General features: G+C 40.8%; 1 protein-coding gene across 1 annotated transcript in view; it reads left to right on the top strand.

Moving 5' to 3' along the window:
* The window catches only part of man1a2 (mannosidase, alpha, class 1A, member 2), a 171,316-nt gene extending 164,946 nt beyond the window's left edge, over positions 1-6,370 (top strand). Inside the window, exon 14 of the mRNA XM_085385201.1 lies at positions 2,846-6,370. Within this exon, the coding sequence (XP_085241327.1) occupies positions 2,846-2,981 (136 nt within the window). The 3' untranslated portion in view covers positions 2,982-6,370. The remainder of the gene's footprint in view (positions 1-2,845) is intronic.
* The last annotated feature ends 20,401 nt before the right edge of the window (positions 6,371-26,771 follow it).

Genomic DNA, 26,771 nt, shown 5'->3' with positions numbered 1-26,771 from the left:
GAAACATGTGCTGAGTGTTCATTCTCAGTTGCATCAACAGTCGCAATCACATTGAGTGAAGCTGCTGCAAAGTTTGCAGCATTTGTACAAACTCTTGTATTTGTGTTGCCTCAGAAATAGTTTGGTGCAGTGACTTGTCAATAACAATTTGCTGGCCAATGAGCATACCGTTAATAATGCTTCTTACTGATACGTTTAGTGCATCTGAAAAGTATTTGCATCACTTGTTCCACATTTGTCATGTAACGTCCTTATTCCAAAATGGATTCAATTCATTTTTCACCTCAAACTTCTACACAATATCCCATAATGACAGTGAAAAAGTTTGCTTGAAATTCTTGCAAACCTTTGCCCAATGTTTTATTGAACCACCTTTGGCACCAATTACAGCCTGAAGTCTTTTTGAGTATGATACACAAAGACATGCTGTAATAAGCTTAACACACCTATTTTTTGGCCAGTTTGGGGTTTTTTTTTGGTTTTTTTGGCCCATTTTTTTTTGGGGGGGGGGGGGGGGGGGGGGCTATTTTCTCCCAGTCTTCTTTGCAGAACCGGTCAAGCTCCATCAGATTGGATGGGGAGCATCAATGCACAGCCATTTTTAGTTCCCCAAGAAGTTCAAGTCTGGGTTCTGGCTGGGCCACTCTGGGATATTCACAGAGTGCTCCTGATGCCACTCCTTTGTTATCTTGTCTGTGGGCTTACGTTCATTGTCCTGTTGGAAGGTGAACCTTTGCCCCAGTCAGAGCGCTCTAGAGCAGGTTATCATCAAGGATTTGTTTGCACTCATCTTTCCCTCGACTTTGACTAATCTCTCAGTTCCTGCTGCTGAAAAACATCCCAGCATGATGCTGTCACCACCATGCGTCACTGTAGGGATGGTATTGGCCAGGTGATGGGCAGTGATGAGCGTTTGATCTTTGTTTCCTCAGACCAGACGATTTTGCTTCTCGTGGTCTGAATCTTTCAGGTGACTTTTGGCAAACTCCAGGGGGGCTGTCATGTGGCTTTTACTGAGGAGTGGCTTCTGTCTGGCCACTCTACCATGCAGCACTGATTGGTGTAGTCCTCAGAAATGACTGTCCTTCTGGAAGGTTCTCCTCGCTTCACAGAAAAATGCTGGAGCTTTGTTAGAGAAACCATCAGGTTATTGGTCAGCTCCCTGACTAAGGCCCATCTACCCTGGTGGCTCAGATTAGTCAGGCGGCCAATTATTTAATTGTTTTTTATTTTAAATACATTTAAAAGATATTCAAGCAAACTTTTTTTCATCTTCTCAATAATGGGGATTTGTGTAGAATTTTGAGGTGAAAAATGAATTTTGGCGTGAGGCTGTAACATGAGAAAATGTGCAACAAGTGAGGCGCTGTGAATGCTTTCCAAATGCACTGCAGAGTGACCACTGAGGGCATGAACTCAACAGCAAAGTGTTTACAGAGGTCCAGGCAAACGGACACGTTCCCATAGACAGACGTCTTTTTGCAGCTACAGGTATTTATGCAGGTTAAAGGCACTAATTAGCTGGCTTCACTTTTCAGACTCAGAGGCTTCATCCAACGTTTGTTTACTGTCTATAGTGTGGACAAGAGAGACTCGCTGTTTTTGTTTGTTTGTTTTGCTCGTACACAAAGAACCAGTCATTTCACCAGGTTATTGTTGTGATTTCTTTTCTCTGGGGACAGTGAACAGGTGTCAGGATATTTTTACAGCCATACAAATAAATAAAGTCAGCTAACGTGAAGGGAAGCTGCCATGGCTCTGTGGCACATCATGGTCACTGATGGATGAAGGGAGAAGAGGCTCTCACTGAAGGCTCGTACGCAGTGGGAGAACTGAATACTGATGTAGCTCTCTGGTTCCCTCTGCTGGCTGCTCTTTGAATGCCATCTCCTCCTGACAATGTTCAGTATTTATAACCTGATGTAATTCAGTTGTGACTGTCACTCAGACAGCCTGACAGGCCAAAGAAAATCATAAAACAAAGCAAGCTCAGTTTTACTGCCGGTCCTGTCAGCTCTCGTGTTTACACGAAGCTATTTATCAGCTCTTCATTTGCAAGTATAACGGGTTTAAAATTAACACCCACAAAGCATCAGATGCCAATAAAATCCGTCTTTGGTATTGAAGTCGTTAAAGGTCGCACGCCACACTGTCTGCTAACTCTCTGAGAGGATGACATTTGAATGGCTCAGTGTTATGCAGACTTTGGTGTCTGTCTCTTCTCAATCTTTGTCTCTGCTGGCTTCAAGCCAGTCGCGTCAAAGCAATACAGCAGCTAAGTGTCAGCTAAGGCTGCTGATTGGCTGCCAGTCACGCTGATCGTCACACATATCCAGCGTCTGAGTTTATGTCAAGAATTTAGGAGCTAAGAAGTGAACAAGCAAGTTGAAATCTTTAAAAAAAATTAGATGAGAATTTAATTAATCTTAGATGTTAATGAAATTGAGAGCTTCTCAGTCACGGTGTAAACTGTGTTTAGGACGAGTTCCCGGCCTCCTGCAGTAAACTCTTATACTGCATATAGAGTTGTTCTGTGTATTTATTCAGGTTTCTCTCGCAACATGTGGAGCAGTTTGTGCTGTTCGGGTGTGATAATCATAATAATTGTTTTGGTTTTGTGGCTGTTTTTTGTCATGACAACAGATGTGAATCAACAGCTGTAAAAACACTAAATTAAACAGAGGTTTAGGATTTAAATTGTTGGTTTAAGCTGACACTTCCCACTTTGATATGACGAAGCTGTTGACATTATATTCACCTAACTCATGCAATTCTTTCTTCTTCCTCACCCCGTTACCCACCACCCCTCACACGTCCTTCCCCTTACCCGCATCCTCTCTCTCAGGTATCTGTACCTGCTGTTCTCCAGCGATGACCTGTTGCCCTTGGAGAACTGGGTTTTCAACACGGAGGCTCACCCACTGCCAGTCCTCCACCTGGGAAACATCACCCTGCCCGGCAGCGAGCCCGCTCAGCGGTAAACGGGCTGGCACTTTTTTTGTGCACCACGGCACCAGGGGCCTGTTTGCCTGCCTACCCAGAAAAACCCACCCACGAACACCAGACAAACTTACAATTCAGACTCTCAACTGATTTCTAACTGAGACCATCAACCCGGGGGGTGGGGAGAGAGACCACTACAGAGCGAGAGGACCTGTTACTTTACTCGCTCTACTTCTATGTTTTACTCTTTGACTCTGTCGATCTGTCTTCTCTGCTCGAATCTTAAGGATGGTGGGTGTGCTGCTCAGCCTCGTGTTTGGCTTGAATCGACTCTTTTTACTGAAGGACAGAGCTCCAAACCAGAGGCGTGATTAGCTTTTTTTTGTTATCACTTTTAGTCTTTATTTGAAGAAACTCCAATGCAGACTCAAGCTGACACGCTGACAGCTGACTATGAAGGATTACAAAAACACTTTGACACTTAAACTGATGAAAGTGTCATGTTTTGTTTTGTTTTGTTTTGTTTCCAAGCAGACAGACTTCAGGACTTTACAGGGTCTGTTAACACAACCGTTTTTTTCTTTCTTTTCCTTTTGGACAAATCAATATTGGGGACACAGGGTTGAATCACAGCCCTCAGCTTCTCCCACCCAAATCCACTTCCTGTTTAACCTCCATCGGATGAACTTCAACCTGGAACTGCTAGCAGATGGGCACATCATCAAAGCGAGGGCAGTTTGTGGCAGTGGTCACCGCCTCCTCTGATCCTCGGTTTTCAGAAAAACTGGCCATCATAAGTGGAAGAGTAATTAGACGGGGACTACAGGAGGCCTCCCCTTTTCTCACCACTCCACATGAGTCCTGATCCTCTTCCATGTAGAGACACAGCCGCAGCTTTCCCCTCCTTAAAAAAACGTTCTGCTGCTATAGGATTCAATGCTGCTTTTTCTTCTTTTTAAATCTCTGTCCTTCACATTTTCCCCCATCATCTCACAGCTTCTGTAAACCTTTGTCTCATCTTATTTTCCAGCTTTTCATCAATCAGGCACATTATGTTCAGGCCCTTACGTTTTGTGATGGGGTAACCATGCTTTATGTATAGGAATGTTTGTTTTGTGGTTAATATGAAACCTGGTGAAAATCATTTATTTGCATTTTTAATGGGAAGACTATGAAGAAGAGGTTGGTAGAGGAGTGGCACTGAGAAGGGTGAATAAATTTAGAATACCTTATGGTCTCCTGCTGGCATCCTATATCTACACCCACCCCACCTCATAAGTCGGATGCATCATTTGCCACCTAAATCTTTGCTTCAGTTTCATACTTAAAGCACATGTTTTGGTCGGACTCTTAAAAACATACATTTTTAAGGAATCAAACATGTTCCACTTGAGTTATTACACTACATGCACAATAAGCTATTCAGTTAATATTAGATCATAATACTTTCTGTATGCAGCTGCAGTTGTGTTACTTTATCAGAGTCAAACTTGTAAGTGCTGCCTGAGGTCAGGGACAAGCCTGAAGTTCCAGTATAGGGATGCGTTTGATTCCAGATGCACATCTTTTGCCCAGATTTTCGAGCCATTTTTCTCTGAGGTTTGAAAGTCACAGCAGGGCTCGTTCCGTACTCTGACTCGCGTCAAGATCTTGACCTTGTTTATGGAAGTTTGTGCAGCTCCGTTAGCAGCACAGCAGTGCCTCCAGTTATCACTCTTAACACAGCTCCTCGTGGTACATCTAATGCAGCGTGATGGATTTACTGCTCGGGTTGCTCAGATAATGTAATGCAGTCTGCAAAATAAAAAATAAATAAATAAAATGATATGTTGGGGGGAAAAAAGAATGATACAGTTCTCCCATGTGAATCTGACTAAAGGCTTTAAACGTTTGATGTGATCTGCTACTTTTAAGGGCCGTTCTCTGACTCATTAAAAAGTCCCAAAGGGCAGCAGACATGTGCGTAAGCTTGTCTCATATCATAGCAATGTTAGTGCAAGCGATTATCCGACACACAAGAACCAGATACCGCTCCTGTTTGGTTCATATGCGGAGCGTCTTAAAGACAACAGCAGTATTAAACATCACAGATTTGTTTAGATGCTTTAAAGAAAACTCATTTTACATGGTGGGCCACATGCAGCCCACTGTGATCTTAAGTGGGCTGGACTCAGTCAGTGTAAAGACGTTTACCTGCACAGTTAATCCCAGAGATATCTTAATATAAGAAAGGAAGTTCACTCACGAAAGTTTGTCATTGATCTACATGGTAAAAAGTGCAGCTGTAGTAAATGAAGGAAACCTAAGAAATGAATGACACAAAATTCTTTTACTGTAGACTCAAGTGAAAGAAAACATTCTGTCATTTCATTGTTTATCTATTACTTAATTACTTTGGTGTTGTATGAATGGCCATGAAGGAATGTCAGCAGGAAAAGGTGTGAAACTTGTGAAAATATAGTTAAAAGTCCAAAATGTGTGTCTGCCATTTTCCAAAGCAGTCCAGCAGGCCAGATTGGAGTCTTTGTTGGTGTGATTCTGGTCCCTGGGCCTTATGTCTGACTCCCCTGCTCTAAGTCTTTACATAAACATCAGACATAACATACCAGCAAGACAAGCCAAGCACCATACAGAAACAGGAAACACTGGCTAACACGTCATTTTGTGTTAGCCAGGAGCTCTTCATGTTTTGCATTTATGCTTTCGTCTTGTGTTTTGTAGTAGGTCAGTAGGTTTTGTAATTGCACACACATTATGGAGACTTAGAGAAATCACCCTGAACTGCTGGGACACAAAGATAACAGCACAAAAAGAGCCACATTTATTAAATGCTGTGACAGCTTTGCGTATTCCTTCCTGTCCTCTCGCCAAAATGTAAGAAACAAACATTTCCTTTTATGAAAGTAGGATTTGCAGACTAGATCTGCTGGTCGTCTGTCAGTAAAGCCATACTGTGTGATGCGGGGCTGCTAACCAACAGCTCCTGCTGCTTTTACAGCACAAACACAGACAGATGTCGGCTGAAGGAGTCGATTAGCATCACTAACTCCAACACTGGGAGTGGAAGCAGACAACGGGGGTTACATTAATGTGATGTCAGACAGTCATAGCCGATCTTCTTCGTAACGCTGCTCATGTTTGATCGATCTAGAAAATTGTATTTGTTTGTTTGTTTTTGGACAAAATGTAACGCAGAAGTAGAAATGTTGGTAACTTTTATTCTGGTTTATTTTATTTATGCAGCAAAATTTCAGCTGTGGTGTTTTTTTTTCCCCCTTTAAAATTTCAGAGAGGCTCTCAGAGCATTCCTGTGTTGATCAGGTCGTAGGACTGTTTCATTCCTCCTGCGTTTTATTTCCTCCGTGTTATTTTCCTTCATTCAACAATCGTGTCCATTAAGAGTCCGTAGTTACAGCGCAGTCGCTGACATCACACTGACATCATCACCGCCTACATGTCACGAGGAGGAAGCCCGAGTTGAAACCTGCACGGCCATCGAGTCGCTGGGAGCGGCGCTGATTTTGAAAACTGAGTGTTCTGTATTTGTATTTTTACTGAACTAAAAAACGAAAAAACGAAATGAAATGAAACTATCTGTAAATATGTTTAAAACTGAGACACAGATTCAATAAAGATGTTATGAAAAGTGATCAGAAACCAGGAGCACATTTATTCTTTTGCTTTAACTCGATCATGTTGTCATGATGCTTTAAGCACCAGTTGCTTTTAGAAAGTAAAATACCACAGCCATGTATTTTTCACTTTGGTTAAACATACAGGATATTTCATTAATGACTGTCTCTTTGTTGACCTCAGAATTTTGTTGGTCACCCCAGAAATGTAGCTGCTGGGGTGGAAGTTTAAAGGCCAGTTCAGTTTCTCCTGACAGTCACTTTGATCTTCTGAGTTTTCCAAAAAGTTGAATTTGATCATTGTTTAAGAATAAATACCTACAAAGACAACACCATTGTCAGTGGTTGGAGCTGTGCTTGATTATAGATGCACAGATGAGTGTGTAATTCTGCCATGTAGGTGGAAACATTAAATATTTTCTTCAAAGTTTAGTGTCTATAACCAAGAACCCGTCACTGGGGGCCAGCTGCTCGACTCCAACTATGGCTCTTATAAAGCTAATAAGATGCTTTATTAACATGAACTAATCTACAGTAAATGTGTGAGTGAAGAGTGAAGAGTTGGCTTCCTTCACATGGTTCACTGTGGCAGCGTCCAAGCTGTCCCCTCATACACAGTGAGGGAAATAATTTTTTGATCCTCTGCTGAATTTGTAGGTTTGCTCACTGTTTAATGGAGACAGAACATCAGCCAGAAGTAATGCAGAAAAAAATTAGATGAACATGTGAAATGACCATCGGTTGTCCTCAGCCTGGAGCTCACGCCTCATGGTAAGGGATTGATAGATGGTACTCTGTGGGAGCCAGAATCCTGCCTGGGTTGGGATCAAATACTTATTTCACTCTGTGACATGCAAATCAAATTATATGTGATGTGTTCTTTCTAGATTTTTGTCTAACATTCACGTTCAGAGAAACTTGGGGATATTTGGAAGCTGACTGGAGCATCCACCGATCGAACCACCAACCTTCTGATTAGCAGATGATTTGCTTTACCCCCTGAACAGCAGCCACCTGTGGCAGAGGTCAATGTTTTTAACCTGTTTTCAAGTAATACATTTCACTTTGAATATAGAGATATAGAAGTGTTTACATCATAGTCATTGGTTTGAGAGAAAGATGTTGCAAAAGCACGCAGGTTACATTGTTCACTTATTGTTCACTAAGTAATAATGAGCCTTCATCATCCCCATATATCACAGCCATGTGTTCTCTGACTTTTCTTCTAGTGACGATGTGAAGCTCATATTTCTGGTTTGACTGAAATATCTCAACAACTTCTGCACTGATGCTTTAAAACTACACTTAAAATTATTATTATTATTTTTTTTATACACATGTAGTGCTTAGCACATTTATTAGATCTCCCCTAACCCTCAACTCGTCACAGGCCAAGGGTGTCCAACTCCAGGCCTCGAGAGCCGGTGTCCTGCAGGTCTTAGATGTGTCCTTGATCCAACACAGCTGTTCTAAATGGCAAACTGACCTCCTCAACATGTCTTGACGTTCTCCAGAGGCCTGGTAATGAACTAATCATCTGATTCAGGTGTGTTGACCCAGGGTGAGATCTAAAACCTGCAGGACACCGGCCCTTGAGGCCTGGCGTTGGACACTCCTGAGGTTAATGAGCTCAGTCACTGGTTTCAGTTCATATTAAATACAAAACTGTATGGTGAATGATGAAGAGTCAGCGAGGATTATCCAGGATATGCTTACTAAGGACTTGTCACTCGTCAGTAGTAGGCGGTGTGTTTGGGTTAACACTCATATCTGGCCTTTTCTCTTCAAATCCAGAACAAAAACGCTCAGCTCAGGACTTTAAAACCTTTGATTTTATTAACCAAACATCACAGTCACTGTCTCCATCTTTTATACTGTCTATATTTCAGACGTAGTATTAACTAATGGGACACATCAAGGCCCAGTATAAAGCTTTGGAAGGGTCATTTCTGTTCCTCTCACGTTGGTGATCCCTGAACTATTCCTTTGGCACCATCATCAGATCAAAATGTGAATGTAATCAATAGAAAGTCACCAGAAACCTGCAGACCGATGAGACTGTAGTCTCAGCTGCACTTGTTTAGCACGACCTCACGGTGACAAGTAGAAACCTGTCCTGTCAGCATAGTGGCATCAACTTTTAGCTCAGATCACCACCTTGCCAATACGGCAACTGAAAGCACGCTCATCTTCTTTTTTTTTTTTATAATAAGCTCACAATAAAAAATGTTCAAAAACTGAAAATCAAATCAGTTGTGAAATGAGAAAATGAAATGGTTCACATGAAAAGTCAGATTCAATCATCTCAAGAAGAAAAGCAGAAAGTGAAAGCTTTAACTGGAAGTGGAGAGCAACGCTGTGTTATTTCCTCTTTTCCTTTTCCAATTAGCTTTTAGGAATCATATGAAGCAGGTGGTAGTAGTGCATGGCTGACTGGTTGCTATCTGAGTCTGAGCACAAAGAGAAATCAGACCTTTGTAACAGGGAAGTCGGGGCTAATGTTGTATTTCTAAATGACCAGCGACAATAGCAACAACACTCACTCCATCTTGCAAAACTGTGAATCTGCTTTTGTAAGTCAAAAAAGGAAGTTGGTTCATACAGCACACAGTTCTTATGAACAGAGGATTACAATAAAAGCCCGTACCACAATGCTGAGACAGAAGATCCCTGCACTGCAGAACAAACATCAAAGTGGACTTCTTAGCTTTCATGGGGCGATCGTGGCTCAAGAGTTGGGAGTTCGCCTTGTAATTGGAAGGTTGCCGGTTCGAGCCCCGGCTTGGACAGTCTCGGTCGTTGTGTCCTTGGGCAAGACACTTCACCCGTTGCCTACTGGTGGTGGTCAGAGGGCCCGGTGGCGCCAGTGTCCGGCAGCCTCGCCTCTGTCAGTGCGCCCCAGGGTGGCTGTGGCTACAATGTAGCTTGCCATCACCAGTGTGTGAATGTGTGTGTGAATGGGTGGATGACTGGATATGTAAAGCGCTTTGGGGTCCTTAGGGACTAGAAAAGTGCTATATAAATACAGGCCATTTACCATTTCAACATCCCAGAGCTTGTGTGCATGCTGAACGTGCACAGCAACTCAGACGTGCTTTTGTTTTTGGTTACTGTGGCCAGCGTCGAGTATGTGTCATCACACTTACACATTAGATAAACCACTCCGTGTTGATTGACTGTTACTCTGAATTTCCTTGGTACATTGATTCTGTTGCATATTGGCACAAGCCTGCATTCATCCACATGTTTGTCCTGGAAAGTCAAATTGATTTCATATTCACAAGAAACCAGCGGTTGGGAGTCTAAATGGCTGAATGGGAATTTCTTCCCTTGTTAAAACAAAGCAAATACCATAGAGAAGTCAAGTGTAATTTCTTTATTCCAACGTGTATAGCTTGGAGAAGAGTTTTGTTTGGGTTTTGAAACACTCTCTGTTTTGCATGTGCAGAAAACGAAATCTTTCTATTGAGTTACTGATGGCGTGACACAACCAGCTGGCAAAAGTTGAAACTGTTTGGAGCTTTTGACAGAAAATTGAACACATCCAATTAGACATAAATGAACGTTCAAAGCAAAAGAGGGTGAGTGGACAATATTACAGGTTGTACTTTCCTTAACACTGAATCTGCAGAATTGATCCAGATCTTATGGCTGCCACTCAGATTCCCCGGTTGGGAGCCTTCCCGAGGAGGTAAAACTGACTATTTGACTGCAACCTTGGGTGGAAATAATACTTTGTGAGTGTTTCTGAGGTCAAGATAACACGGAGGACAATGCTTCACATTACTTTTGGCTGTTGTTACATGTGGAACAATGACAGCACATACAAACTGTGCAGTCAGATGTGAAAGAGGAGCTCAAACGGTGCACAGGGAAGAAATATTTTTTAGAAGTTAGTGGTTTTTGTCATATTTCAGGCCGCCTTATAGAACAAAATAACTGGGCGTCCATCATCAATTGAGGGAGGCCTCTTCTTGTGCAGCTTCCTGGGCCTAAAACACAGAACCCATTCTAATGTTTGTCAACCGGCATCTTTATTGATACATATCAGATGTCAGAGATACAGAGGACGCCATCAAATGTCACCTTAGATATGTCTGTGGATATACATTAGCAGATAGTTTCTGACCAGACAAAATATTCTTACTGTGCCAAGAAATTGCACAACTAAGTGTCTTTTCTGCCATTAAATCTTGCAACACTTCAGATTGTTCCTTCTGTTAGGCAAAAATCTAAGTCATATCCAAAACCTTGTTATGACACATTTTTTATTGATCTTAAGTTAAGTTAATACTTAACTGCCTGAGCTGGTTACTAGCTTGAGCTTGACAGCTGACAGGATCATTACTGAGATCTGAACTTGTCAAAACTTGACTCAACAACATTTCCAAACATCTGTTGAATATATGTGGGTGTTTGGAAACAGTACGATCATCCCCGTTTGTTTGTTTTTCATTAAAATGTATTTTATGGTTGACTTGTTCGACACTCGACGTGTGGGTGTTCAGTGATTCCTAGGTAAGGATCAATGGGACGGTCAGATATCTGAGTTGGGGAAGAAGACAGGTCTTCTCTGTTGTGTTTTGTTGGTTGTAAGCATAAACATGAAATGGGGTAGTGGGGGTTCATACAGTAAGTCATGTATATTTGTCAGCTGTGTGTCCTGTGGCCTGCATTCACAGACAAACCAATTAAATTAGTTTTGATTAAAGGAAAGTCAGTAAATTCAGGGGGTAGACTGAGGCTATGTCCAAACTAGCCGGATAAATTTGAAAGCGGCATTTTTGTCTGAAAACGCTCCGCGTCCACGCTATCATTTTCAGTCGTTCACATTGAAACGGCCGAACAACCTGCCTCATTTCTGTCTGCCGTTTATTTACTTTCCGACTCTTTGAAACGTCGCGACAAAATGTCGAGGAAAAGCCATTTTTTAAAATGGACTAATGAGCTGCTGTATAATGCCCTCCGCTATCTTAGTTTAATTGGACACATGACTGCATCACATGACTAAAATGTGTCATCATTTTCAAAAAGGCTGTCCACACTGTGACGTGAAAACGGTGTTTTCAAATGTATCCGCTTTGGAGAGTGTTTTCAAAACGCTGCATTTTCCTCTCAGTGTGGTAAGAAGGCCAGAACGAAGAGAAAAAGATGCGTTTTCAAATGAAAATGTCTCAGTGTGGCAACTTCCATGCAAACCACTAGCAACCAAAGCATTAACGTGTAGGTTTTTAGAGAAGCACCCTCTTTGTGACTGACAGTGACTGCTAGCAGCTTCTAACAACCACTTGGGGAATACAGATTTTTCCCTAACGACTGTTAGCAGTGTGTCACCAACCAGTCTGCACTCCTGTGGGACTGAAGCATGATGAGATGAAGGAGAGTTCATAAAGACTCAGGGAAAGAGCACTCCTGTCCTCACATAATTGCTACAATTTCCTCATTGGACTACAAAAAAGTGCATCTTAAATTCTTTACCCAATGAGTTCTTGCCATGCTGTTTCATATAACTTGTATAAGTTTTAACCATCAAGGAGAAAAATGACTTTAGTGCCATCTTGATGCATTCTCGATCATCCAGGAAAGTAAATCTCCAAAAGTTGATTCTGTTCATCTGGACGTAGCGTTTTGTGGGAGATCACTTGGACGAGTGATGAAACGTTTCTCCCACAAAACGCTACGTCCAGATGAACAGAATCAACTTTTGGAGACTTTAGCACCAGTGTTGCATTTTATTAAAGCAAAGGGCTCACAGTCTCAACAATGAAATGAATCCTTAACAAATGTTGCTCATCCTGCTGTCCACTCCTGTTTTTTCCCACTGAAGACATAATCCACTTTCAGCATCTCTGACATCTAAGAATTAAAGATTATCCTAAAAGCTGGAACACCCAAAATGAGGAAATAACCAAGCTAACCAAGTTACACACCCTTCACTTAACTTTGATCATTGATGAATCATATAGAGCTCAACCCACATTTCCAAATAAGATAAGATAAGATAACCTTTATTAGTCCCACACGTGGGAAATTTGTTATGTACTGAGTACTGCATGTACTGCATTTCATGGCAGAATAGTTTAAAACATGTAAATGACCTGGTTCTTGTGTTGCACTTTTTTAGTCTATCCAAGTGCTTTATACAACATGCCTCATGCACCAGTTTCTATTTAACATCCACAGTCCAATAGCATGCAGACTGAAGCAGCCAGGCATCAAAACATCAATGTTCCAGTTAACCTGAGCTACAGTCACCTCAAGCTTACAGCCTCTGATATTCACAGGCTGTCTCCGAGCCAACTGCTAACCAGGCCTGACCCTGCTTAGCTTCTGAGAGCACACAAGATTGGATCTACCAACTTACTCTTATCAGGGCTGCAACTCAAAAACCTCAGTTAGGAGCCTCCCTGAGGAGGTAAAACTGACTATTTGACTGAAACCTTGGGTGGAAATGATGCATTGTGGGTGTTTTCAGAGCTCAAGGATACACAACTCATGCCTGTTGTTACACTTGCAACAGCACATGTAAACCATGGAGTCATATGTGAAAGAGGAGCGCAAACACTGCAGAGTAAACAGTTTGTTTGCATGCATTCGCTGACAGCTGCTTTTGACTGTGAGAACTTCAGATGTCCTTACTGTGCCAAGATATTTCACAAATAAGTGTTTTTTTTTCTGCCATGAAGTTTCGCAACACTTTAGATTGTTCCCTGTAACTCCTTTTGTTGTTGTTGTTAAGCTAAATGTGCTTTCTTGCTATGAGCCCAAATCATGCCAAAACCGTGTAACCACCAAAGCAGTTTGTAGCTTTGGCAGGTGGCATGTGAATCAACATTTAGGTCTGAACTTGTCAAAGCCTGACTGCAATATTTTCACCTGTTGCATGTCTGCAGGTGTGTGGTAACAACCGGATGATCCACGCTTTGTTGTTCTTCGACTGTAAGGCTGTATGTGTGGGTGTTCAGTGATTAACAGATAACGATTGATGGGACTGACAGCTTCTTTTTAAGTGACGTTCAGATATTTTTAACTTAGAAAATCCCAAAGGTTGTCCACAAGCTGTGTGGATGGAAATCAGTAATCTCAGCACATTTACACATCTTTGATGAAGAATCCTTAAACATCGTTTTGATCATTAATTAGGCTATTTTACCTCAGGTTTCTGAATAAAAAAATGTAAAAAGACTTTGAATCTCTCATCTGCACAGCATATAATATCAAAGGATTCTGAAACTGGAGAAATCTCTGCACAAAAGGACACGCTGAAAATCATTTGGACTGTGGGTGTGGGGAACTCCAGTTCTCAAGGGCCGGTGTCCTGCAGGTGTCCTTGATCCAACACATCTGATCTAAATGGCTAAATTACCTCCTCTACATGTCTTGAAGTTCTCCAGAGGCCTAGTAATGAACCAGTTTTGATTCAGGTGTGCTGACCCAGGGTGAGATCTAAAACCTGTTCCCCCGTGTTAGACCCTGAAATCAGGCATGATTTTGTTGTGGAAAATGGTGCATGGGCACTTCCAGAAACCACAGTTTGCAGTGCCATCCAAAAATGCAGGTCTATCATAGAAAGAGGTCTTATGTGACTTCATCTTAAGGGACCACAGCTCATTTAAAATGGACTGAAGAACAGTGGAAAACTGTTCTGTGGTCAGATAAATCAAAATGTAAAAAGTATTTTTTTTTTAAAACATGGACGCCACATCCTCTGAACTAAAGAAGAGAGGAAGCACTCAGTTCAAAAGCCTCCAACTCTGATGATATGGGGGTTCATCAGTATTGGCAGTATGTCTGGAAAGGAGCATCAGTGCTGTCAGATACATAGAGCTTTCAGACATGCTCCCATCCAGATTTTTTGCATATTTCAACAAGGACGTGCATAACTGCATCTATAACAGTAGCATGACTTTGTAGTAGAAAAGTCTGGGTGCTGAACTCACCTGCAGTCCACAGTTTTCACCCAATAAAATCATGTATTTGGCACGTCATGAAATGAGGACTATGACAAGGAGACACAGGACTGTTGAGCAGTTCTTGGAACAGTGCTCTTCTCCCTGAGGTCCAGCAGCGGGTCTCCTCAGATCCCAGACTTTTATGGCCTGAGTGAAGCTGATGCTGCATAGTAGCAAACATGGCCCTGATCTGTTGCTGCCATTAAAATCTTTCTTAAAATAGTAATTTTTAATGCTGTAGTTCACAAAACTCCATTTTTTCATATAAATTTAAGATAAGAATCAGATCACTGTAGCAGCACATTTAATTAAATTCACCAGCAGGAAACAGACACTGTACGTATGACAAACAATGCAAACAGAGTGCAGGGAGTACTGTGTTAACTGGATGTGACACATGCAATAAAACAACACGGGCAAGTCAAGATAGTGATGTAAACAAGCATGTAGTTAAGTGTTGCTGGTGGCATTTTGCTGTAATGGAAAATGAACAAACATGACTCACCGCTGCTATTTGCACAGTTTAACTTTCCCGTAGCTCCTCAGCTGGCAGCGCCACAACATTCAATGCTTTGCAAAAGAATTGTTTTGCTTTCTCACATTTATCTTTACGATACAGCTGTAAATTGTCCGAGCAATAACAGAAGAAAGGTTTTTTTAAACATTGTTTATGTGGACTGACTTGCTTTTGGAATCAGCACTCTTGAGAAACAACAGTTGTCAGTTCCCTTTTAGCCTTGAGCTCGATGCCTAATTCAATTATGATTCTAATGCTCATCTTTACTGACGTGTGCGAAAGTGTCAGAACCTGTCATCAGGGGTACAGAGGAGGCCATCTAATGTCTTTGTGGAGGAAGAAGTTGATGCTTAAATGTAAAAAAGCTTTCTTTAGCCCTTTTATCGTCTAGCTAGCATTTACTACTTTTTGTGTAGCTAGCTCATGTTGGATTTTGACTTTGCTTTGGATGATAGTTCTGTTGTGGCTCTTCTTCAGTGTGCCTCTCTTGACTGACAGTCTGTTGTAGATTTTTGGTGTTCAGTATCAGTGGCTGCCTCCCTTAAAGGTGAGCTGTTGTTTGTGTTAACGCTTTTTGTTTTTCCAGAAATGGCTCTAGCTTCTTGTTTCGCTTTATGAAAACATTGCAGTCTTAGATTTCACTCTGAAGTCTCTTCCTTGTAGACGTTGTTTGTGCAGGAACTACACCGGAGCACGCCACCATGTCAGCGCAGCGCTCGTTTGCTTTTCTGTCCGTGTGAGCATGAATCAACTTGGGGAAAAAAAAAAACAACCCAAAAAGACTTTAAACTGGCAGCAAGTGAGACAATGTGTCATTCATATGTGGGAGGAGTGGTTGGTGAAAATGGGCCTCTGCCACTTTCATCCCATTAAAAACCAATAATCCATCAGTCTTTGTCATTTACAGCACTGATGATCCAAACAAATATGCTTTTTCTTTTTTTAGACTCCTTGATGAAAACAATGATGAGTGTAAAAAGTGCTAAAACAAAGATATGATTTATATCTGTCAGCGCGCCCCAGGGCAGCTGTGGCTACAACTGTAGCTGCCTCCACCAGTGTGTGAATGTGTGTGTGAATGGGTGGATGACTGGGTGTGTAAAGCGCCCTAGAAGGGACTAGCAAAAGCACTATACAAATACAGGCCATTTACCATTTATACAAACATGCATGAGAACAGTTATCATCTTTATTTTTTTATGTCACATGTTCAGACTGTTTTCTACTGAATGAGATGAGTAAAGTATAAAAGTCCTTTTGTGATGCCTCACAACGTGACCCATTCTAATTAGGATTATTTTAAATAATTTATAACAATTTCAAGGTGGAAACCAGTTGATGAAGTGATTAGGGTGTTGATTTTATGGGGTTATTGCAGTGTGGCAGATTTCAGTTCTGCCCTACCTCATTCACTGTAGCATTGAAGCAGTGAAACACACCCAGATACTAATAATACCTACGCCCTGCTCCAGACAGGGCAGGCTGGAGTTCATTCAGTCAACTGTGAGCGAGCTGACGCCGAGTGTGTGCATGAGCAATGAAAGACACCATCAGTGGAGCTCTGACACAAGTATTAACCACAGAAATGAGTAAACAGAGAGCAGATCCTCTGTTTTAATCCACACATGAATGAGGATTAAAATGTGGACAGTGACGTTTATCTTGAAAAACAGGAGGGGAAGAAAAGAGTCACGTAAATTAGTGACATGGTCACTCCTTAAAAGAAAAAACTGGATTTTTATCTTTAAGGACAAAAATATGAATCAGAATCAGGCATGTTTTACTCAGTGAGAGCCAGGAAGACTGATTTACAGGCTTGGGTCCAAACTTTAAATGCTTAGACGTCCGTCACACCGTTCTCAACAATGTTGCTCAACAGCCTTCAATATGTCAACACAATGCCACCAGAATGCAATCAACCTGCAGCCTGATTTCAGAAACACTCTGCAACTCACATTTAGTCCATTTAAATTGCCAGCGATTAGTTTTAGTGCGTCTAAAGCTACATACAGATTAGTACAACCATAAAAAGGGATGTAATAAATGTTTTAGTGCAGGTGAGGGGACGATCACTACAGACTGAACTTACATTATCCAGGGATCATTGTCTCTGTCAAAAGTTAAACGTGGCTTCAGTGTTAGTAAAAACATGAGCTTACACAGCAACTGCATGAATAAGGAAGTAAAACAGAGTTTTAGCTTCAGGTGCAGCAGGAGATGAGGCGTCACAGAGAAACTCATCCGGTAGAAGGAAATCTGCCACTGAGATTGTTGGCTTCACAGAAGTAATCAGTTACATTTCTGGAACAGAAAACCGAAAGTTTCCCTCATCAGTGTGTCAGTGATCTCAGGTATTACTAAACCAGGCCCGGGTTCCCCAGGCTTCAGTCTCCCTTGGCATTAAATCAGACAAGATAAAGTTCAGGTATAACTCGAACAGTCTTAAAAATGAGGAAATTATCAAACTATAACACAAATTGTCATCAGTGTGTTAAGTGGCAAAGAAGAAGCTGTGCAGCCTGGGCATGAAGTGATAAATAGTGATCAAATTCTCTAAAAATAACCAACAATATCATTTGTTTTGGAAAGATTCAAAAGTGTGAGCAGTGTCATCAGCCAGCAAAGCATAACAGTGTTGTTGACCAGCTCAGACATCATGCAGTTTCTAAATGCCTCTGCTCGTTCTGGCAGTACGTCATCACAGAGACGTCTTCATGTCGCCAATTATCCCCACAGCCATCATCACACCACACAGTTCTACAGACACTACATAATACTTACTTGGCCAACTGTCCTTTACTTGTGCAAAAAAGAAAATAAAACAGAATCAAATATAGTAGTTTTTCTCGTTTACAAATTAGAGGAGCAAAAATGCTGAAACCTATACAGACATCCTTTCACATCACTTTAAATGAAGATTTTCCTTCAGCTGTGTCTTCTTAGTAACACTTACTCTTCAAGCCTTTGCAAATCTTTGGATTCTTTTTTTATTTACATTTCATACATCTTATTGTTGAAACTGGGATCATGATTCATAAATTATGCCTTTATTTGGTGTCATTTTTTTGCTGTTTGCAGGAACGTGCAAAATGTTGTGTTCTTCTTATAAAACAGTCAGATTTATTGTGGTTAAATGACTTGTTTGGAATCGTAAGACAGGTCAAGGATTGTTTTCAGTAATTTCCTGCTGATGATGATTCTCTGGCCCTTCGGCCGTTAAGGAAACACTCAGCAACCACATGTTCCTCTGATCAACTGCCTGATGTCTACTAAGCAGGAGGAGGCTATAAAAAGATTTCAGAGTGCAGCAATCGCAGCTTGCAGTTTCTACTGACTGAGATGTCATTAAGGAATGGCAGCTAAAGGGAGAAGGCCAAGAAACTGCAGGTCTGCAAGGCAGGGAAGCAAAGCAAACACCCTTTATGTCTGCACTGGAGCTACTTCAAGAGCATGGAGGGGTTTCACTGAACTAATATGGTCTATGTGAAAAAGTAATAACGAGTAAAATCGTTCATCACACAGAGAGTGGTGTCCAAGCTGCAGTCATTTTGAGAACAAAGGCAAAGAAAAGAAGCCAGAAAACATTAAATATAATAAAAAATATATTAGTAAAATCCAGGAACAAACTTTAGTGTACTGTCAGTCAAGAGAGGAGAACTGAAAAGAGTCAAAACAAAGATATAAATAAAACCCTCGAAATCAATACAATGACTTAATTTAGTTTCTAACGAAAACAAGACAATAACGAAATAGAAGTTCATGGATGACGAAAACAATGATAAAAAGTGACTGAGACTTTCATCGAGGATAAAAAAGAGATGAAAATGTTCTAGAAGACGAGATCCAATCAGAGTGAATGACGTGCCCAGTTTTGCTGTCAAATGTCTTCAAGTAAAGACTAAAATAAGCAATACCCTGTTGTTGTAGGGTCTACCTTACAATATAAAGTGATTTGAGGCGGCTGATGTTGTGATTTGGTGCTAGATAAATAAAATCGAATTGAACTTAAAAATTTAAATAAATAAATAAATAAAATATTAATAATTAAAAAAAATGCTAAATGCTAGCTTCACAAACAATGCTTGTCCATCTATTCCTTCTTTTATATACAGACTTTGTGTAGTAATACTTTAGGTTGTGTGTGTGTGTGTGTGTGTGTGTGTGTGTGTGTGTGTGTGTGTGTGTGTGTGTGTGTGTGTGTGTGTGTGTGTTGATGCTGTTCAGAGTGTAGTTTCTTGTTATGTTGAGGGAAAGCTATCTGCAGCACTCTGACATGAAGCTTATGTTGTGTTAGTACAACACGTACTGTAGTGTCACAATGTGACATTTCACACTTACAGCATCAGCCACAGACATCCATGTAGTCATGCCTTCATAGGAAATTCACTGCCATGAGTTATATTTCCTGTAAATTTTTCTTTTCTTTTCTTTTCTTTTCTTTTCTTTTCTTTTCACATAAACAAGACTAATTTGGGTCAATACTTTTCTAATCTGCGGGTTTATGTACAGACATATCTGCAATTTATGTTGGACCTGCAGCAGCTTACAGTGAATGTCTTTAGTATGCTCCGGCAGTGAGATAATGCGGATGACAGAAGGGGAGACGTTGATCATAATCCTGGATGAACTGAATGTAAGAAGAAAACAGAAAAGGAAGTCAGTGTCTGTGTGATGCTGAGTCAGGAGCACCTGTAAGAAGTCTGAATCAAATTGGCAACAAAAATAGGTCATGATCTCATTACTGGCAGGAAGATATTCTTCCAAAACAAGGACCTTTTGTTTTTTCATTCATTAAAAATGTCATATGTTATTCATATGATGGAGTTCAGTGTTTGGCTTCGTTTGGTTTGAAGTTTTTTGTTGCCTCTTATTACCTATTACCTTACCTTGGACTGTAATCCTCTTTTGTCTTTTTGTGTTTTAAGCAGAATTCTGTCCACTGATGTAATAATTTGGGTCTTGTACTACAGCCATGTAAAAAATAAAGTTTTCCAAGGATTCAGTCCTGAGATCTGGACTTTGACTGGGACATCGCTGCACTTGGATTCTTTTCTGTTTGAGTCATTCAGTTGTAGATTTACTGTTGTGCTTGGAATCATTGTTCTGTTGCATGAACCGATTTCAGTCAAGTTTGAGCTATCAGACAGGTGGCCTCACATTGGAATATTTTGGTATACAAATGAGTTAATGGTAAACTCAGTGACTTTAAGGTGATCAGATCCTATGTCCTCAGTCCTCCACCACCTTATGGCTCTGTGGGATGACGTTTTTGGATGTTTTTCTAGGCTGTATTGCCACATTCTTCTAGAGAGAGCAGACTTCCTCCTGGTAACCCTTCCAAATAAGCCATTTTAGTTCAGTCTTATTCTGTTTGCACCGTCATGAGCTTTTAACATGCTAACTGAGGCTAATCAGACCTGAAGGCTGGAAGATTCTGGGAAGATAGCGGCATTGTGTTAACACACTCCTGAATGCTGCACACCAGCCAACAGCCCAAACTTCTGCTTTTACAGATTTGCTCACACTGCTCGCAATTAATTCATTAAGTGCAGTTAATTAGCAACACCTAGCTGCTACTTACCCTATTCCTGTAGATGAGTAATGGTGCTCTTAGTTTACTTAGTTCTCTGTTTGGTTACTTAGTTTACTTAAACAGAAAGTTTTCACATGACTATGTAGTTTGACGATACTCAGCTGTCCATTTAGTGTATTTGCTTTAGCACTTGGTTATTTTTAGTCTCATATTTTCCAGGTACATGGTGAATAAACCTGCTTTTTCCCGTAAAGAGTGTTGGACAGCCTCCATAAATTTTAAACGGCATATAACAGATGGACACAGCCACTGTGATATCACCCACTGCTTTTGGGCTCTGCGTTTTGCACTCATCACATCTAAAGTAGAAACTTCTTGGATGGTCACTACACAAAGAGTCATATTAATGCCATAAAATGCTCAAAAAGGACTAAACAACAGAAGCATCGCTGAGATCTACCAGACAGCTAGCGGCTGATGCTGCCTGTATCAATAAAAAAAAACCAATTCAATGTGATGAATTCATGAAATATTTACAAAGTCCAATACTGTTTTTTAAGTTGTTAAGGGAAGCACTTTAACAACCCATCTTTGGAGACAGCCTCAAGTGGCCACTGGAGGGACTGCATTCTTTGGCGTGGAGAGATTGAGCATCTATTCTGGGAACAGATCTCTGCCTCTGTCATCCAGACAGACTATTGTTCTAAGTGCTGCTAACACTGCATTGAGACCATTAAAAGTTCTCCTGCCTTTCTTTTTGTCATGTGTCCTCTTTGCCAATTTCATCCTGAGCCAGTCTCTCTGCTCTGCTGTTGTTTCAATATACAAATGTTCTCTTACACAGATGGGCTTTGGCCTCAGGAAAGTGATGTTACAACTCTGAAGAGATTTCTTTGTCCTATAAAATGGACAAAAACAACTGAACTGCCCAAGATGTTTCTTAGCTGGCTCTAACATATTCCATTTAACAGTCAATTTCTTTTGTGCTCAGACGCCAAGGATCATTCAGATGTCTTTCCACAGTTGTATCACTCTTAAAACATGTTTTATTATTCTCTCTTGCATGCAATAAATATCTGGAAGCGACTTTTTGGGGTAAAATAAATCAATTTCATGGCGATTAGGAAGAAAGGGACACTGTTTCTTTTCATCTGCGGAAAGATATCTGAGTGCAGCAGACATTCATGGAGAACATGTTGGCTTTAAGATGAACACTGATCCTGTAATAATGGGCACATAGGGGGGGCAGAGGAAGCCCAGTGCGTTTATGGCCAGACTGAGTCATTCAGAAAAGGTTAGCGCATGTTTACGTCAGCGGACATCGTGGAACCTTTAATGGCACTCTCGTGTGACAGCTTGTTTGCTTGCACGGGTGCGCACAAAGGTACATGCAAATGAACTGTGTTGTGCCTTTGTGTGTTTAATGTGTTAATGGCCAATGCTGCTTAACCACCCATGGACTGGACACACTGAGTCACCTCTCAGATGGCACAGCACCTAACACTCGTGGGTAGGAGGATGCACATATAAGTGACTTAGGTAGTCTAGTCAGAGAAAGTGCAGACCTCTGTCCCTTCAGAGATGTTCTATTCAAGTTGCCTATGTATGCAGCTCCATTCATGCTGCATATTTTCATATTTAGGAGGCAGATGGCTTGGCATAAACAGCTGAAATAACAGGAGTGATGCTCAGATGTTTTGTTCTGTCAGCACAGGCCTTTGCATTTACAACAGAAACACACCAGCAAACACAAACTGCTTGGTGAGGAACGTCCAGAGGAGGGCTGTTTTTACAGTGCTCGAGTTATTTAGAAAAGCAAGCGAGATCTGAGAATCCAGAAATAATCACAAATAAATACCAAATGACTTTGACATTGGTTGAAATCCTGTTGTTTAAATTATTTAAACTGCAGCTCGAACTCTGTAATCATATATTATGAACCTTGGCTGCTCTGTAATAATACAGTGGAGGAAATCATTATTTGATCCTAAGCTCATGTTTTGTGGCAGTTTTGTTTTAATTGAGAGTTTTGATGTAAAGAGACAGAATATCAACCAAATATCCCCCCAAAAAAACACATTGCACAAAAGTGAGGAATTGACTTGTATTTCATGGAGTGAAGTACGTGTTTGATTCCCAAGCCAAACATGGCTTAGTACTTGGTGGGAAAATCCTTGTTGGCAATCACAGCAGAAGGATATTTTTTGTAATTGATCACCAGCCTTGCGGACATTTTAATCCACTCCTCTTTACAGAAACTCCCTAAATCCTTTAGATTTCTTGGCTGAAGCTTGGCAGCTTGAAGCTTCGGCTCCCTCCACAGATTTTCTGTAGGACTGAAGTCTGGAGACTGACTAAACCACTCCATGACCTTCTCCATGTGCTTCTTCTTTAGGCACTCCTTTGTTGCCTTGATGATATGTTTTGGGTCATTGTCATACTGGAAGACCCATCTATGACCTTGTCCAAGGTGTTATTGTATGACTTAAGACTCTGTCCATAGGCCACTCAAACAATCCAAAGCATAATGTTTCCACCTCCGTGCTTGACAGGCGTAGTGTCCTTTGGGTCATGTTAAGCATTTCATTTTTTTTGGAAAGGTCAAGTTGGCAGATGCAAGAGAGCTGTTGATGCAAGTTGATGCAAAAGAGCTCGACTGTGGTTGTATCTGACCGCAGCACTTTCTCTCAAAGCTTCTCTGAGTCATTTAGATTTTGGCAAACAGGCCTGTACATGTGCCTTCTTGAGCAGGGGGACCTTGTGGGCACTCCAAGATTTCAGTCAGTTACAGTGTAATGTAATACCAATGGTGTTCTTGGTGACTGTGCTCCCAGTTGTGGCCTGATCCACCAAATACCTCATGATCATCCTCACCCGGCGAGGCAAGATCTTGCATGGAGCTCCATTTAGTTGATATTTTGTCTCTACTATTCCCACCTGTTTTATACTGGGTGAAGCTCAGGATTCAACCACAAGGAACTGGGAGCTAACAAAACAAAGTCTGCTATTAAGTTCTAGAAGTAAAGAACCATATCTTAGTTCCCCCTTACCAGGTAAAGGAGTTAGAAATGTACTACTTTACATTCATTATTCGAGTACATGTTATTAAATTAACTCACAATATATAGTTATTTTTACAGTACTTCTCTGAGAAGGACAACTGTAATTAATCGCTGTTGATCTGGTTGAGAAATTACCTGGGTCCCAAACACACAGCTCATTCGGCCCTCTTAAGACCACTGAATGTGCCATGTGGCCCATTTGTAGCTTAGAGATTAAAGTAACTCAATCTTCTAGATCTTACCTCGCACAATAATAGCAGTACTACCTGTGCAGAGAACATGAAACACGATGTACTCGGAACATTAACGCGTTTGTTTAATTTAAGCAGATGTTTCTGCCTGGTCTTTAAAACCCTAGTGTGTTAAATTTCAGCTGCACTAATCAATATTGTACATTAACAATGGATCAAGTGACTGTTTGTCATGAAAGCTCTTTAAATGTCCCTTTTTTCAGCATCGTTGGACAATAACATTCAACATTTTACAAAACCTGTTACGAAACAACTTATTGCTTTCATGTTTGTTTTTCTAAGTCCATAGAGTCTCACTTGTATGTTTATAGCCTGTCGAATTGCTTAAATCCTTTATAGAAGCATAAAGTTTATCACTGCAGTGAAACCAGTTTGTGTGCACTTTGAATCTTCAAGCTGTTAAAGCGAACAACACTGATCAGATCACATGACCACTGGATTCTAGGCAAGGTGAGAGATGACGCGTAGGAGTTCTTACAGGAAATCCAGCCTTGTTGATGTCTTTCACTGCGACCTGGTAATAACACAGAGCGTGGTCTATTTCCTGCATAGCTGTGTCTTTGTGTTACAGAGTATTGGAGGAGTGTTTCTTCAGAGACAGATAATGAGTAGCTCAACACGCTGTCATTTCTGCGTTGGTACTTTCCTGTCAGCAGCGGCTAACCACCTAGCTCATCTTCAGTCTTAGTGCCTAGTTATCTTTGTGTCGTCTGTATCCAGACTCCCACTGTCTGTCATTATAGATCCTCAAATTAAACAAAAACATTTCTGTAAACCTCCGGGTGGTTTTCATCTTCAAGTAGGTTGCCTGATGAGGATTTGTGTTGTCTGCTTCCACCCTAGTACGGCTAAGGTTAATGGACTTTTAAAGGACTCGGCAACATCTCTTCTAGGTCAGGATAATAACGAGCCTCATCGTGAACTACTTTGTTGTAAGAAATAGCCTCAGTGAAACCTGTCGGCACCATCTTCTGTAGACTATAATTGTGATTTTTATCTTTTGAATGAAAGGACTCTCTGCTCTTAAGATGTTCATTTCCACGCTTTAAGCATTATTGTTTTGTGGAAGAGCAGTGTGTTTCAGATTCAGGCATTTTTAAACCCCAGTCTACCTGCCTGACCCCATACAACCACCCTGGTTAAAGCCTGCCAGTCAGCCCTATACTGTGTAGTATAGTTGGCTGCTGAAAGTTTGCACAAGCCTTCAATAAAAACCAATTTTTGTATTAAATAAAAAGTAATTTTGAAGATGACAGTGACTGTGACTTTCCATTTACCAGATTCTTGTGCATCCTTCAAATCTAACCGGAGACCGTTCATTTACAGTATATGTAAATGTATATGTGGCAGTTTAATCCTGTCCAATTTCTCTGAAAGTGAGTGTGTTGATGTGACCTTTACCTTATCTTGTGACAGAACTGGAAAAAATTCCTACAGCCAGCTCATGCAGGCTTGAAGAAAGCTGAGACCAGTCAGGTTCAAGCTTTCATAGCAATATTTTAATCATCACAATTCTGGAGGTGTATTTCTTCAGGTGTGACACCAGCAGAGGCTACTTTTTATTTCGGTAAACTTTTCTGTGCTCTCCAGAATATAAATCATTATTTATAAAAATGCTTATCTATAAAAGCAAGTTTCTACAATCTAAGAAGCACAGACTGTACACAAAAGATGGGCATAACAAGTATGGGGCAGTAAGGACTCTTCACACTTGTGTGAATGTAAGAGAAAATCAATCACTGGTAACATCAGCTAAGCACTGTGCTAGTAATTGCTATATACATACCATCTATTTATAGTTATAAGAAACTGCAGTTTAAATTAAGATTACCTGATGTTCAGAGTCTTCAGTTCTTGAGCTTAAGGAAGAGTATGGTTGGTTGCACCCAGTGACACAACATTTGGTTTTCTTTCCTCATTGCTGAGAAAGCACATTAAGTAGCTGCAAGACAGGTATTATATTAGTGTACTGACCAGACAAGTAGGCAAACAGGTATACAAAGACATGCAAATAGTGCATTACAGACATTCTAGCAGCGGTCGTTTGTGTGCGAAAGAACAACTCTGTCAGGTGCGTTTCTGTCCCTTTTGTAACTCTGTAGACCCTTCACATGGATAAACAACTTGTATAATAGACCAAAGGATAGGAAAAATAATAGGGGCCCTTTATAGTCACATGGTGTGTGTTTTCTTTTTAGTACAGTCCTCTGAGAGAGCGCCAGAAAGTCAGTTTTTAATGAAGTGCACAAGTTCACTTACATCCATTAACATTCTTCCCTCAATAGATGAACAAACGTTTTGTTACAATACCACGAGGGATCACCTGAAAAAAACACTGGCAGTAGCTGGGCGATGAGCAGCTGTGTATGCATCCAAGCTATCGGCTCACTCATGTCAGCTAAGCTTTAAAGGTCAAAGTTCTGAACACACCCAGACTACTCACCAGCCGCCTGAGGCCTTGTGGTGTCATCTGCCATCAGGCTTAGACAATTCTGCATGAAGTCAGGACCAAAACCACAGGCAGACACACTGTAGCAGATCTTTGACTGACACATAGATAACTGACATATACTATATATGCAAATCATTTGATAAGGAGTCCATTATTGTTGTATTTGTTTTTACTATTTTCAAAGATGAGAAAGAAACTGAAAACATAGCCTTATAACTATTTCTAAAGTATCCCAAATCAGTGTAAAGGTGCTTCAGTTACCAATAAGGCATATGATAAAATGTTATCTTACTGATTAACTGAAAAATTTCCGGGATCAGATTAATTTGAGTCTAAAACCCACAAATGGTAGCATTTTATAAGTGACTTCCCCCGGTGTACTTCCCCCTGAAATTAAATGGAATTTCAGTGAATTTTATTTGAAATTAT

Source organism: Rhamphochromis longiceps, linkage group LG16 (assembly GCF_057381845.1).
Source record: "Rhamphochromis longiceps isolate RC_006_pf linkage group LG16, R_longiceps_female_GT1.1, whole genome shotgun sequence".
NCBI classification, from domain to species: domain Eukaryota; kingdom Metazoa; phylum Chordata; class Actinopteri; order Cichliformes; family Cichlidae; genus Rhamphochromis; species Rhamphochromis longiceps.
Note: the sequence above shows the minus strand (reverse complement) of the source record. Positions and strands in the feature narration are given on the sequence as shown.